At 40.5% G+C, this 15,634-nt stretch overlaps 1 protein-coding gene across 1 annotated transcript in view; it reads left to right on the top strand.

The window, feature by feature from the left end:
* Positions 1-860: 860 nt before the first annotated feature.
* LOC124145968 (cullin-4A-like) overlaps positions 861-15,634 on the top strand; it is a 36,274-nt gene continuing 21,500 nt past the window's right edge. Inside the window, exons 1-9 of the mRNA XM_046515968.2 lie at positions 861-1,265; positions 5,761-5,980; positions 7,148-7,217; positions 7,638-7,711; positions 7,813-7,975; positions 9,050-9,139; positions 10,522-10,604; positions 13,176-13,243; positions 14,605-14,723. Coding sequence (XP_046371924.1) covers positions 992-1,265; positions 5,761-5,980; positions 7,148-7,217; positions 7,638-7,711; positions 7,813-7,975; positions 9,050-9,139; positions 10,522-10,604; positions 13,176-13,243; positions 14,605-14,723 — 1,161 coding nt within the window. The 5' untranslated portion in view covers positions 861-991. The remainder of the gene's footprint in view (positions 1,266-5,760; positions 5,981-7,147; positions 7,218-7,637; positions 7,712-7,812; positions 7,976-9,049; positions 9,140-10,521; positions 10,605-13,175; positions 13,244-14,604; positions 14,724-15,634) is intronic.

Below are 15,634 nucleotides of genomic sequence, written 5' to 3'. Positions count from 1 at the left end.
AGTGAGTGAGTATGATTTACGCCGCTTTTAGCAATATTCCAGCAATATCACGGCGGGGGACACAAGAAATGGGCTTCACACATTGTACCCATGTCGGGAATCGAACCCGGGTCTTCGGCGTGACGAGCGAACGCTTTAACCGCTTGGCTACCCGACCGCCCCCTTTGAAGTTTTAAGTACCTTTAGTCAAATTAACTTAATGTCAAGCTTAAACTGTATCACAATTATTCGCAATGACTTTCAATGTGTTGCATGCGAGAAGAATGTAAGAAAAAATCAACATGCTGTACCATGTGACATAAATCGTTCTTATCGTTATTAAAAAATAGATGTGCCGTGATCGCCCGACACAAAGTAGCCTTTTTCGCCAAATGCGGTGCCGTTTTCGCCAGAGAAATCGGTGACGTTTTGCCGAGGGGCCGTTTTAGTCTGCACCCCAATTAAACATTTTATGAAAAAAAGCTAGATTTCTACGTATTATAAAGTTATAAAGTTATCGACTTCACTTTTGTAAAATGTAGTCGTTTGTCTCGCTCTATTCATTTTAAACAAAGTCGCACATATTTATAATCTGTTCCGTTACAGTTGCCAAGGTGTGCCAGATATATGTAGATGTGATGTTTGTAACATCAACTAGATCTACTCCATACTTGTAGACTTGAAAACCTTGTTAAAAAAGGTATATTTAAAAAGAAAACACTGTGGTTTGGTAACTACGATTTTTTTCAACAAAAAATAGCTATTTTTGCATATTTTGAATCATGGCAACTTATTGTTGTGTCAAGGCACGGATTAACCAGCCACAGGTGAGTTAAAAATAGAGAAGCAAGTGATCACAAGATAGAGTTACCTCCCCTTCGCGAGAACTCACACGAGAATTTCCGCCATATTTGTCTAGTTCAGCTGGGAAATCTTATTCTTCGTCTCCAAATAATAACAAACTTTCTTTCTTGGGGAATTTCAGGCCAGTTTCTGGCCTAAAGCGTAATGCATGCCTCTCTCAAGCGCAAGCAAGCGTGCTCTTACAGATCAAAACAAGGGTGAAGACGCTTCCAATCATAAACGACGCCGAGTTAGTCACGAAAATAACTCTCCTCCAAACAAGAAATTAGAGGACAGTTCGCAATCAACAATGACGGATTCGCAAAGAAGACCGAACTTCTCAGCCCTCACAAGCCCCAGTAATGGGATCGCTAGACACGCATCTCCGCTTGCTAATAATAAACCAGGGGCTGCAAAGAAGTTGGTCATCAAGAATTTCAAAGGTTGGCATCACCAATCAAAACAAAACATTTTCCAATCAGAAAGTTGAGACAGGAGTGACTAATCATTTGTTATGAAAGCATAGATACTCAAATCATGAAATCATAAATGATTTGATAGTAAATTATCTATCAAATCAGCAGGGAAATTGATAATTATTCTTTGTAGTTTTTGAACATGTTTTGATACAGATTAGTGTGGCCAGTGTAACGTGTTCTCTGCTGTCAGTCATATAGGCTATGTATCCATGTTCTTGAGCTGACAGCCCACTTATGGTTTTAGCTTTGATGTGGGTTTGTGATAGAAACTGGCATTGCATTAATCATATTTAGGTCCTGTTCATGATTTGTTACAGTGATTGTGCTTCTGATGGAAAGGAGTAAGATGTCATTATGAACACAGGAGAACGAGGAAGCAATTTCATATATCCGACATCTATCCTTCTCTGATTATTTATGTGTAATTTTAGTTGGGTTCCCATGTATAGTTTAAGCATTAACATTGGTCTATATTTTGCAAATCCTGAGAACCCTCGGTAATAAATATTTGGTGTCCAAGGCATTAGAATTGTTCTCCCAGGGTGACTAATGTAACAACAGCAAACAAAATAAAAAGTATGTCTGATGCTTCATGCTTAGTAGGGAGGCTGTGGGCGAGTTTGTAACCAAACCAATTCGTAGCCATGGAGAATTGGTAGCCACTCCAAACTTGTAGACAATATTCACGGTGAATTTTGTAGAAAAACCAAAACCAATAGAGGAATAGAACTGAATTATGATTTATTACATATAAATATTGAATTATTACGTGGCAAATGTATTTCAAATCTAATAAGATATAATTCCATACTCAGCTCACCAATTGTCCGTCTCAGCTTGGACTTATTTACCTTATTATTACCTGAAAACAAAATAGTAATAGCAATCAGCAATAGAAACTAACAGGTTTAGTCCACTAGTCCTTATAATCATAACATATAGCAAAATCCTTAAAAATGGCAAATATCTACTCGGCCTTAGGATACCTTAACTATTGGGCAGTTTGGCAAGGACTACAGGACTAGTGCCAATTTCTAACGCTGACAATAATAGTACAGTATTCCCGTATTCCACTCACCAATTGTGTGTCTCAGTTTGGATATACTTTCCTGACTACTATCTGAGAACAAAAAATACCAACACCATTATATAAATGTGTCTATGAATTTACTCCAGGGTTATCTACAAATTCACCGTAAATTGTGTCAACAACTGAACAAGGTGAGAGTGGCTACGAATTTCCTATTATGTGTGGGGATTTCTTTGTTTGAATCAAAATTTGGTGATAAAGTGCATTAAATCTGGTAAGGACTTCCAGACATTAACTTTTTGTTATAGAACTGAAATATCAGATAAATCATATTTGCGTCATATTAATTTGTTTCAATCATTCCAACATCCATACTTGTGAGACTCGCATTGGCTCTGTTTTGCATCCATTCCTAATTTTTATTCATGTAACACAAGATCTCCTTCCGGTAAATCCCTGTTTAGTAACTATTTAGTAACCATAGTTATTGTGAATTTTAGAACAGAATATACATTTATTTCATGACCATTATCACAATAGTTTGCATTCGTACAATCAGATTTCACTGATAAAGGGACTTACAATATGACATTTACACTGATGGAATAAACTGTCTTTACCAAGAATAGATTCCTGAATGTCTTGAATCACCAGAGCTCCAGATAAGCTTACTCAAATACGCAAAAGAAATCACCAATACTCAAGTAATTTTGAGTTGCTTGAGGACAAATGCACATGAAAAATGTCAAAATAGTATAACGACACGCTTGATTACCCAGTGTATCCTTTTCAGCTAGTGTACATGCATTTTTCTATTTACTGATCAAATTAAGGCATCACACGTATTGTGAGCTAGACCTCTATGTCACTGTTATGAGTTTATGTAACATGTTACACACTTTGAGCAGTACACAACAGATACAAATTAGAAGCCATGTGAAACAGCATTTTGAGGAGAATTATTTATGAAATGACTGTAAACACCCATTAGATCGGACCCAGGGGAGTGAAAATATACTGAATACCCAATGAAATCTATGACAGTAAACTATGTTTATAACACACACCCTTATAAAGAACTGGCGGATATAACAAACTGGTTTTGGGGTCCCGGCCATTTGCTGTATCTATGTTTATAACGAACTACGGTTATAACAAACTAGAATTAGTGGTCCCTTAGAGGTGGTTATAACTGCAGGGTTAGAAACTAACAGTTTTTGTCGACTAGTCCTTATAATGATAACATATAGCAAAACCCTTAAAATGGGTCAATTTCTACTAGTCCTTAGGATACCTTTACTATTTGGGAGTTTGGTAAGGACTACAGGACTAGTGCCAATTTCTAACACTGTAACTGTAGTTTACTGTCGTACCCAAAGAATGATGAACGTGTAAGTAAATACTCAGAGGCTCAGAATATTATCTGGAACCCTGAATAAGGCAGTTATGTTTGTAGTATCTTTAGTGGAAGCAGTTGTCTCACTCATTTGAGAGGATGTATTTTGAGCCTTTTGTTGATGCTGTTTATTCTGTAACAGTAGGTTATTTGATGACTTGGAAATTGGACATTATGGCCAATTCATAAACAAAAGAATCAACATTATTTGCCAATGTGTGAAGTCGTTTTCGTGGCTCCCACTTTGATGTGAGTGGAATGGGCAAGAAACAAGACTCTTTCACTCTAAAACTGTGAAATGAAAGCTATACAATGATATATACAGCGCACAGTTTCCCATATGGAGGAATCCCCATGTTGTAAAAAATGAAGGCATGTGCATCAATATTGATCAGGGATCAAATTAACCTAGAAAGTCTACTAGCACAACTGGGGATAATAAAAACACTGTTCAAACAGCTGTTTGAATACCTATTACATTTATTAGTGAAACATTTAGACCATGTAGACTAGCAAGCTGTTTCTAATTTCCATCCCTGGTGATGTGGTGAGATTGTGTTGATTATACAGTGAAAGTTAAGTCCTTTGACCAAATACATTTTGAGTCGGTGAATACATTATAAAGAACCATGCTTATAAGGATTGCTGTCAGGACCACTAGGTACAGGGTTTTATCTAGACCTGCTGAGAGGCTGACCTTCGGCCTCAATTTTCAGCAAATACAGTGATCCTTGCTACAATGCTACCTTTGGGGACCCAATAATTGATGGGCGTTATAGGCCATCCGAGGTGGAGTTGTAGGGGGCTTTACCATGTGCAATAACTGAGTTAGCGCTATACTGAAGAGCGCAATAGCGAGGGAACACTGTATTCACTATTGGTAACAATTCCCAAATTCGAATTTTAAATTTGCCAAGTCATGTTGTTGCTTTGCAGAGGCAACTTGCATTTCACTGATAACAGAACCATTAGACATGAAGAAGCTGTCCTTTTTAGTGTTAAAATACATTTTTTCATTGATGTTAATATATATATGAAAAGAAGTACTTTTTAGAAAAATCCCCAAATTTGAACAAAATTACCTTTTTTTCCCCCAATTTGTCTGTCAAGGGTACTTAGTTTGGAATCGAAGATAAATCCCTGATGTAGCAGGATATATCGAGAATCTCACTCTTGTTTCTTTTTATATCAAATGTGTTAACACATGTTGATATATGTTTAATACTCTGCACCAAGTCTCAGAGGTTTAAACTTTTATCAACTCATGTTGATATGTTTGATACTAAAAGACGTTGATGAAATTCTTAAAAAATCATGCTGCCAGCTTTTTCAGTTTGTAAATAGTAATAAGCAGTGTCTTTAGCATAGAAAGTACCAGTAACCAGCATCAGTGGCAGAGAGATTAGTGATGTCATTTGATTGTGATGTAAAGGTAACTGATGATGTCACAATGGTTGGTGGGTGGGTGTCTGGATTCACAGGGTACCGTCTGGACTATCAGTGTATCTGTGGGTGCAGGGGTGGCCCAGTTGTCTAAGGCGCCACGATTCGCTGTGCAGAGTTGCGTCCCTTGGGCATGCCAGAAACCTATGATTGTGGGTTCGAATCTCTGTTCCCCCGATTATGTTTCTAGGTTTGTCAGCACCATACCTGTGCTCGTGGGTTTCACCGAAGTAGTAAACGTCCGAGACCTGCATCACTTCGGGCTTTCCTCCCACATTAAGCTGACACGCTGTGATATAACTGGAATACTGTTAAAAGCAGTATTAACTCCAACTCACTCACTCACTCACAGGGTATCTGTTATTTTTAGTAGTAAGTTGTCTTTTGTAGGCCAAAGATTGTGTGCTTATATATTTTATTTATCCTCTGCAACAATAATGTTAAGGTTTCTCAAATGCTGTCATGACTTCCAAATTTTGTACTATACTCAAGATAATACTAATAGTATGAGACCACAATCACTTTCCAGCTATTAAACCTTGTGAAATCCTGTCTTAAGTCTCCAATTAAGAATTAATATTTTTTTGCAGAAAAACCAAAGATGCCAGAGAACTTTCAGCAGGAGACTTGGAAGAAGTTGGGTGAGGCTGTAGATGCTATCCACAAGAGCTGCTCTATCCGTTACAGCCTGGAGGAGCTGTATCAGGCTGTGGAGAATATGTGCTCCTACAAGATGTCAGCTAGCCTGTATGACCAACTCAAACACATCTGTGAAGATCACGTCAAAGCCAACCTGAACCAGTTCTTGGGATATCCTTTATAAGGGTTTGACCTAAAGTGGGGGTCTTTGGGTCCTTGAACTTGTTATGGGTACTGGATCTTATGTCATTTAAGAATTTGACAGAGATGTTTTTTAAAGAATGTTTTTAAAAAGATAAAACTTACTGTTTTTGAAATTTTGGGTAATCGAACTGTAGATTAGATACCTCTTATTTTAACTTGGAACAAGACTTTTACCATTGCCAATGGAAATATACTGAAGTATAGCTGAATCCTGCTGTTTTGTATGAAAAGGCATGTTAATTTTGAGGTATCAAATGGAATAAGATACTGTATTCGACGTAATAAGCGCCCGCTCTAATAAGCGCCCACAGCGATATTTGTTAATATATTGGCTAGTGAACAATCCCAATTAGCACCCCTTCCGATTGATCAATGTACACAAGACTTATTTATTCGTGTGTTATATGCAACCTTATTTATGGGCAATTAAATTCTGGAAAAATATATCTCTTGTATATAAACATTGCAGGCTGTCAGCATAAATCACAAAATTTAGGATCTTTCAACTCTGTTTTTTTTTCACAAAAATTGTAATAAGAGCCTCCTATTTCTAATTTTGAGAGCGCCCTGGGCGGTTATTACGTCGAATACGGCACCTGACCTTGGTCTTTTTTTTGACCGATCAGAATCAAGCATTATTGTGTTGGTAGAATGTAAATTTGATCTGAAAAAGATGTTTATGTGATTGGTTGAGATAAGTGTTGTCATTAACCTAACTTATTCATACTTCATCTAATTTAGTCCCACATACCTCTGGGGGCACGGGTGGCCCAGTCGTCTAAGGCGCCGCAATTCGCTGTGCAGAGTTGCGTTCCTTGGGCATGCCAGAAACCTATAATTGTGGGTTCGAATCCCGGCTCGCCACGATTATGTTTCTAGGTTTGTCAGCACCATACCCGTGCTCGTGGGTTTCACCGAAGTGGTAAACGTCTGAGACCTGCATCACTTCGGGCTTTCCTCCCACATTAAGCTGACACGCCGTGATATGACTGGAATATTGTTAAAAGCAGCGTTAACCCCAACTCACCCACCCACCCACCCACATACCTCTCTGAAATAATGATGAATGACCATCAGCATGAACATCAGTACTTGTATCTGAGATGGTAGCAATGTTTCCTTAATGCGGTGTACAGACACATTGGATTATGAACAGTTTCTTAAGCTGATAGACAATTGCTGGCAAAACCATTGTCGACAAATGGTAAGTTGATGAAGACTGTTGTAACTGAATAGTAACAAAATAGTAATAAATGATGCTATTGAGTAAATGATTGCCATGTCCATGTATTACTGATTCCAGGGTAGAATAGGTCTTCAGCAACCCATGCTTGCCGCAAAAGGCGACTATGCTTGTTGTAAGAGGCGACTATGCTTGTTGTAAGAGGCGACTAACAGGATCAGGTGGTCGGGCTTGCTGACTTGGACTTGGTTGGTGCATGTCATTGTATCCCAATTGCGTGGATCGATGCTAATGATGTCAATCACTGGATTGTCTTGTCCAGACTCGATTAATTACAGACCGCCGCCATATAGCTGGAATATTGCTGAGTGCAGCGTTAAACAACAAACAAACATGCAATCTTGAAAGTTTCAGGGATCCTATTCTCTATTATCTTTTCAGATAATGATTCGCAGTATATTCCTGTTCCTGGATAGGACATATGTACTTCAGAATTCTGCAATTCTTTCAATTTGGTGAGTGTAAAATGATTTCGATTGTATTTGAATGAATAGATAGAGTTGTGTAAAAGTCTTTCATCGAGGGTCAAGTATTAACCATGCATGTGTGATTCCAGGGATATGGGTCTTGATCTCTTCCGCGCCAACATAATCAGTCACAAGACGGTGGAGGCACGGACTGTTGATGGCTTGTTGAAGCTGATCGAGAGGGAACGCAATGGCGAGGCAGTTAACCGACAGTTGCTGAAAAGTCTCCTCAGGATGTTGTCTGATTTACAGGTATGTAATGGTCATACTACCAGATTATTGGTATAAGCTGATGTGTATAAATAACATGCTGTCTCATGTTAATTCCCATCTTTCCGAGGCAAGGGAGTTAACTGAATATATTAGTCGAGTTTCAACCCTTGCTGAACTAGGCTGGAATTATGGTGTTATATTGTGGTGGGGGAAATGGGGTTTAACATCGCATCCAAGATTATTGCACTTACACGTGTGTGTCTGGCTGCTTGTACTAGTCCGGACTGATGCCAATTTTAAAGTGATAGCCACTAAGATACCATGCCCAATGCTATGATCGAGCCCAGAAATTCCAGCCTAGTCCGGCAAGGGTGGAAACTGGACTTTTAGCCTCAGTTAACTCCCTTGCCTCGGGAAGATGGGTAATTCCAGGTCATCACACATGCCAAGATAGTTGAAGAATTTTGTCCAGATGTCTACTACATGCATCCTTTCACATCTAGATGACACTGTGTGATACAACAGAAATACTGATCAAACTGTTAATGTGTTCAACAATAAAGGAAGGTCCTGGAGGCCTTCTATAGTACTAAGTAAAACTAGGATCCCCTTAATATTTGACTTTTAACAAGAGGGCAAAGACCCTTTGACTTTCATGGTTAAGTTCAACTAGGGCTGGGACGGGTAACTCGGGTACTTGGGTCGGGTGGGTCCTGAGTAGGACCCGGGTACCCACAGGACTACTCGGACCCGTGGAAAGTCACGTGATACATTGTTTAATGACAATAAAACTCCATGGTTACACTACAAGTCACTAATGTTCACATTTCTTACTATGCACACATTCCTTCTGACTTTTCTATGTTTGGGAAACGATAAAGCTTCCGTCAACTTTAGTGTACGCATGATCAGATCGTATTACACATGTATCTAAATAGTTTTTACCAGGGTTTCAGTTAAACAGTTTCCATTCAAACATTTTGTGCCCAATTCTTGAGACCTACAGCAGACTCCCGGCTAGGGTGGGGTACCCAGGTAGTAAATTTCCCCAGCACTGCTATTCCAAGAAGCTTCAAACCCACATTCTGACTTATCTAAACTCGTGACTTGCAGATCTACCATGATTCCTTTGAAAAGAAATTCCTGGATGCCACAGAACAGCTGTACGCAGCAGAGGGACAGCAGCTGATGCAGGAGAGAGATGTAAGCACCTCTACCACACATCTTCCTACAGCTTTCTAGTTTATGAAAATCATGGCATTACATTCAAACTGCTCTTTTTTGTGAACATCGTCATGTTGATCCGCGGGGGCACGGGTGGCCCAGTCGTCTAAGGCGCCACAATTCGTTGTGCATAGTTGCGTCCCTTGGGCACGCCAGAAACCTATGATTGTGGGTTCGAATCCCGGTTCGCCCCGATTATGTTTCTAGGTTTGTCAGCACCATACCTGTGCTCGTGGGTTTCACCGAAGTGGTAAACGTCTAAGACCTGCATCACTTCGGTCTTTCCTCCCACATTAAGCTGACACGCCGCGATATAACTGGAATACTGTTAAAAGCGGCGTTAAACCCAACTCACTCACTCACTCATGTTGATGTGCACTAGGGACTCTGTGACAGAACATGTACTTGTACCCGTGCTTGACATAGACCCGTGAAGATCCAGGTAGAGAATAGTTCTTCAACAACCCATGCTTGCCGTAAGAGGCGACTATGCTTGTCGTAAAAGGCGACTAATGGGATTGGGTGGTTAGGCTTAGACTAGGAAGCAGTCCCTGCTTTATTCCGTGGCCAAAAAATTTGAGGTCAGTTTTTGTAAATTCTGCAACCAATTTTTGATAAATCTGTGCACAATTGTGCAAATTTTTAAGCTAAGTGAATTTCATAGTTTTGTACCTGTTTGACCTGTGGCAGGCATTTTTATGACAAAGTTATCCACGGCTGGAGTTGCTTATTGAAGTGAATCTTGAAATCACTAGTGTAAACATACAGACATGCATTTGCAGTAAGCAATAATACATGTCAACTTCACTCCAAAACGACATAAATATCCATTTACACATTTAAAACCAGCTTTTGACTCACATGTTAATATTCTGATGCAGATAAATGCAAAATTCTGCACAAAATGTGATTTTCCACAAGATAGGTACATATCGCCAACCTCATTTAATTTCTAATGCTTCTCCAATAAGTAACAATCATGTGATACATGCACCCAATCGCATTAAGAATACTTTGCACATTTGCAGCCTTTGAAATTTGCGCTAGCCCGCTGGCCTACTAGCCCGAGACTACTAAATTGTGCTGAAGATGTCCACTGATGGTAGTCCTCTTTGACTAGTAGCATTTGAGGATAAGTCTGAACCAGTTCTTTATGCTCCAATTTTGCTACAAATAGGAACTGAATAAAACTGACAGAAAATGTAAACAGTGTAAACATTGTTCATGCAGACTAGCTGCAAACAAGACCGGTGAAATATGGTTTCGACTAGTCCTCTGACTAGTCTTTAGAGAAATTTGAATGCTGAATTTGTCTGTTGAGGAATATTTGAAGTAGTTGATGGTGTATGGTGTGTCTACAGGTGCCTGAATACCTTGCCCATGTGGACAAACGTCTCAATGAGGAAAATGAAAGACTCCTCCACTACTTGGACCAGTCAACAAAGTAAGACTCAGCATGTGGTATTAATTAGCCATTGTTCCTGGATATTGTCAATAGTTGGTTGATGTATATGTGAATGAGTACTGGTCACAAATTGTACGGGGGGCACGGGTGGCCCAGTCGTCTAAGGCGACGCGATTCGCTGTGCAGAGTTGCATCCCTTGGGCACGCCAGAAACCTATGATTGTGGGTTCAAATCCCGGTTCACCCCGATTATGTTTCTAGGTTTGTCAGCACCATACCCGTGCTCGTGGGTTTCACTGAAGTGGTAAACGTCTGAGACCTGCATCACTTCGGGCTTTCCTCCCACATTAAGCTGACACCCCGCGATATAACTGGAACACTGTTAAAAGCGGCGTTAAACCCAACTCACTCACTCACTCACTCACAAATTATCAAATTAATGTTTTTTAACTGTATACATTGACTTAACTCATATGATTTTCAGTTGAAAGCCAACTGGTTTGTAAGAATCAATTACTGATTAGGGATGGGTGGCCCAGACTCGATCTTCCAAAGTCGTACATGCTTAAATTACTTTGTTCTTTCCCAAAATGACACTGGACCACCATTTGTTTAATTGTACTGGTCATTGATAAAATATACTAGACTCGGACCAGTGTTAGTGTTAAGCACTGATATCAAGTGTGGAGATAATAAGGTCAGGCTGACCCTTCCTATCCAGTTAGATGCCAGACACATCTCTGTTCCCTCCTGCCCCTTGCTTGCTGTAACAGGAAACTCACCTGTGTGTCATGGGTTCACCCAGATACATCTCTGTTCCCTCCTGCCCCGTGCTTGCTGTAACAGGTGACTCACCTGTGTGTCATGGGTTCACCCAGATACATCTCTGTTCCCTCCTGCCCCTTGCTTGCTGTAACAGGAAACTCACCTGTGTGTCATGGGTTCACCCAGATACATCTCTGTTCCCTCCTGCCCCGTGCTTGCTGTAACAGGTGACTCACCTGTGTGTCATGGGTTCACCCAGATACATCTCTGTTCCCTCCTGTCCGTGTTTGCTGTAACAGGTGACTCACCTGTGTGTCATGGGTTCACCCAGATACATCTCTGTTCCCTCCTGTCCGTGCTTGCTGTAACAGATGACTCACCTGTGAGTCAAGGGTTCATCCAGATACATCTTTGTTCCCTCCTGCCCTGTGCTTGCTGTAACAGGAGACTCACCTGTGTGTCATGGGTTCACCCAGATACATCTCTGTTCCCTCCTGTCCGTGCTTGCTGTAACAGGAGACTCACCTGTGTGTCATGGGTTCACCCAGATACATCTCTGTTCCCTCCTGTCCGTGCTTGCTGTAACAGGAGACTCACCTGTGTGTCATGGGTTCACCCAGATACATCTCTGTTCCCTCCTGTCCGTGCTTGCTGTAACAGGAGACTCACCTGTGTGTCATGGGTTCACCCAGATACATCTCTGTTCCCTCCTGCCCCGTGCGTGCTGTAACAGGTGACTCACCTGTGTGTCATGGGTTCATCCAGTAGTGGATATTAGTTTGCAATGATAACTGGGAGACATGCTCAATTACAACCTGGCTAGGTCAGTGTGACATTGATCTCCACTATCTGTATCAATCATCCCTGAACATTTCATGCACTTCTATCTCATGATTCAGCTGCATCAGCCCAAAATGGTGGTCCTATTAGTTCACAAAGAACTATTTGGCTCCTTAAATTCACATTTCAACATATATTATACAAAATCTCTTAATATGATCAACATGATCCCAAATAAACATTAGTGTATTATTTATGCTGCATCAGTAAAAATCTCCAGCTATACGACGACGGTCTGTAAATAATCAAGTCTGGACCAGATAATCCAGTGATTGACATAATGAGTATCGATCCACGCAATTGGGATACGATGGTATGCATCAACCAAGTCAGCGAGCCTGACCGCCCGATCCCGTTAGTCGCCTCTTACGACAAGCATAGTCGCCTTTTAGGACAAGCATGGGTTGCTGAAGACCTATTCTAACCGGATCTTCATGGGTCTAAATTTGACAAAATCTGTCAGCACATCTTTTTATTTTAAAAATACCTGAGGCCTCCCCCTGGATAGTTTACAAATAGTATTGCTGAGGAAGCAGTTTGATATGTCAATAACTATTAGGAGATTAACGAAATAACTATGTGATGCAATTGTTTGCCCCATGATGGTACTATGGCAATAGGAATATTTAAACTCCACTGGTAGTGTTGATAGTATGCATAACAGTCCCTAGTTTCAATTGTCAAGTAGTCAGATTAAAACTTCAACTATGTGTAAGAAAACAGTCAAATTTCAAGCCTGCCGTGTGTTGATTAGCAAGGATTACAACTGCAGATTAGATTTACATCCTTTTGATGTAAATCGCAACAGGTGAAAATGGCTGACTTTGCGATTTTCATAACATTGATTAATATAAATACCCAGCCTTAAACTTGGTTTAACTCTATCAAATACTGTTGTAAAAGTTGACAAGTTGACAAGTATTGCAATAATGTAGGGTAGTATTGCAGTACAATCATAATAGTTAAACTAACCCAACAGTCACCTTTATGATTGTACTGTTGCAGGAAAGCCTTGGTGATGTGTGTGGAAAGACAGCTGCTGGAACAGCATTTACACCAGATACTGCAGAAAGGTAAGTACATTGTCCCCTGGGGATGCCATCTTCCCGAGGCAAGAGAGTTAACTGACTATAAAAGTCCAGTTTCCACCTTTGCCGAACTAGGCTGGTATTATGGAGTTACGTTTTGTCTGGACTAACGAGTCTATGCATAGTCCAATCAAAATCGTGCACCGAAATCAAAATCTGGTTCGTAAACTGTCATGCAGATTTCGATCAATTGCAGGATTTGCAAAGCATGTGCATTGCCAATTCGTTGTCAGCAGATTTTTTCTAAATCTATTCATGTTTTTAATCAAGGTGCTCACATGATTTGATGCATATCGCGATGTAAGACCAGTTTTATCACAATATAGATCTTGATTATCAGTCGGATCGTTTTGACCGGGCGGCACCATTTTGTGTGAAGCAAACGCAAGTGATACGAGAGGTGGAATCTGATTGGTCCATAGGAGAGGCTTAGAAGGGACATAACTGGTAATAGCCATTGGTGGCGCTACGATCGAGCTCAGTAATTCCAGCCTAGTTCGGCAAGGGTGGAAACTGGACTTTTAAAGTCAGTTAACTCCCTTGCCTCGGGAAGATGTGGGGATGCCAGCTTAGATGTAGTCCCCAGCATTCTGTGCACAGTTTGACAATATCAGGGCTCCGTCCAACAAAGTGAACGTAGAGCTACAACAGTTGTAAGTCTATGTTAAGTATCATCTTAGTGCTCTGATCCCTTTGTGGAACAGACCCTAGAACTGTAGCCCAGAGGCACATACTGATGCCAGTACTCGTGAGAATGCCTGTGAAAATGATGGCCTGAATGGCAGAAATATAGGCCAGGGAACCATTTTGTTCGTTAATGGAGTGCTGTTTTCTTCAATAAATGTAAATAATTATTTCTAATATTTGCAATGACTGACTGACTGAGTATAGTTTTACGCCGCTTTTAGCAATATTCCAGCAATATCAAGAACCGGGCGAATGCTTTAACCACTAGGCTATCTGACCGCCCTAATATTTGCAATGAAACTAAATGACTTGGTAAGTTTAAGATGGCATGGATTTCGTGAGATGAATTCACTCAAGTTTATGTTTCTGATATGAGGTGGTAATACAGGCCATATTTGACATAGTGAATATCAGTAGCATCTTTAAGTGGCAGTGAGGATGTGGATCTGTTATTGATGACAAGATAGAGGATGTGGATCTGTTATTGATGACAAGATAGAGGATGAACTTCTTACTCTGGTTACTCACTCAATATTATAATTGTGGCTATCGTGTTAGTAACTGTTAGCAAGCAAGTATCATTATCAGTAGATTGCAAGTTTCGTCATTTTAACTTTGATTACCTGTGATTTTGTGACATTGGCTGTGTTTCCCTTCAGGCTTAGACCAGCTTCTGGACGCCAACAGGATTCCGGACATGACCCTCCTGTTCCAGCTGTTCAACAGGGTCCGGGACGGTCTGCGACAACTCTTCCTGTCCTTCGGACTCTACATCAAGGTCAGGTTACATCCTGAAGTTGACCTGGGAAGATCCGGGGTAGAATAGGTCTTCAGCAACCCATCTTGCCGCAAAAGGCGACTATACTTGTTGTAAGAGGCGACTAATGGGATCGGATGGTCAGGCTCACTGACTAGGTTGATGCATGTCATCGCATCCCAATTGATGCTCATGATGTCAATCACTGGATTGTCAGGTCCAGACTCGATTATTTACAGACCACCGCCATCATATAGCTGTAATATTGCAGAATGCGGTGTTTAACAACAATCAAACAAACAAACAAGAACATCCTGTTGTAAATCCTTATGGATATTAGGTTTAATAAGCAACATTAAGGACAATTCAGTCATGGAACACTAGACACTAAACATTTTCTTCAACAGCCTTTGTGCAAAGGCAGCAATAACTTTTGAGCAAGAAAGCTTACTGGGAGGTATCCTTGATTAGAATTAAATATATGGAAGCGTACCCAAGACTGCTGTGTGGTTGTGTGTTGTCTGACTGGGCAATATGTATGAACCATCCAGAAGTCATGATGCTGGAGTCAGGGGAAGTGACGAAGTAGAGATTAGATGGCGACCTTGATAAAATTAATACCGTATTCGGCATAATAAGCGCCCAGAGCGCTCTCAAAATCAGAAAAGGGGGCGCTTATGAGAATGCAATCTTGGTTAAAAAAAAGAATTGAAAGATGGTAAAATGCTTTTTTTGGCGAAGGCAGAAAAGGATCTGTGTACGTATTTTACCCTTGAGAGATATGCCTCTTACAAATAATACTATGTGCATGCTTAGCAAATACCGCAGTGGGGGCTTATTAGAGAGGGGCCCTTATAAAGCCGAATACAGTAATTATGTTTATGCAAAGATTACTGCCGAGAAGTTGTCAAATATCATTGGACAGAAACACA

This window comes from Haliotis rufescens, unplaced genomic scaffold (assembly GCF_023055435.1).
Source record: "Haliotis rufescens isolate VD_foot unplaced genomic scaffold, xgHalRufe1.0.p SCAF_9, whole genome shotgun sequence".
Taxonomy (NCBI): Eukaryota; Metazoa; Mollusca; class Gastropoda; order Lepetellida; family Haliotidae; genus Haliotis; species Haliotis rufescens.
Note: the sequence above shows the minus strand (reverse complement) of the source record. Positions and strands in the feature narration are given on the sequence as shown.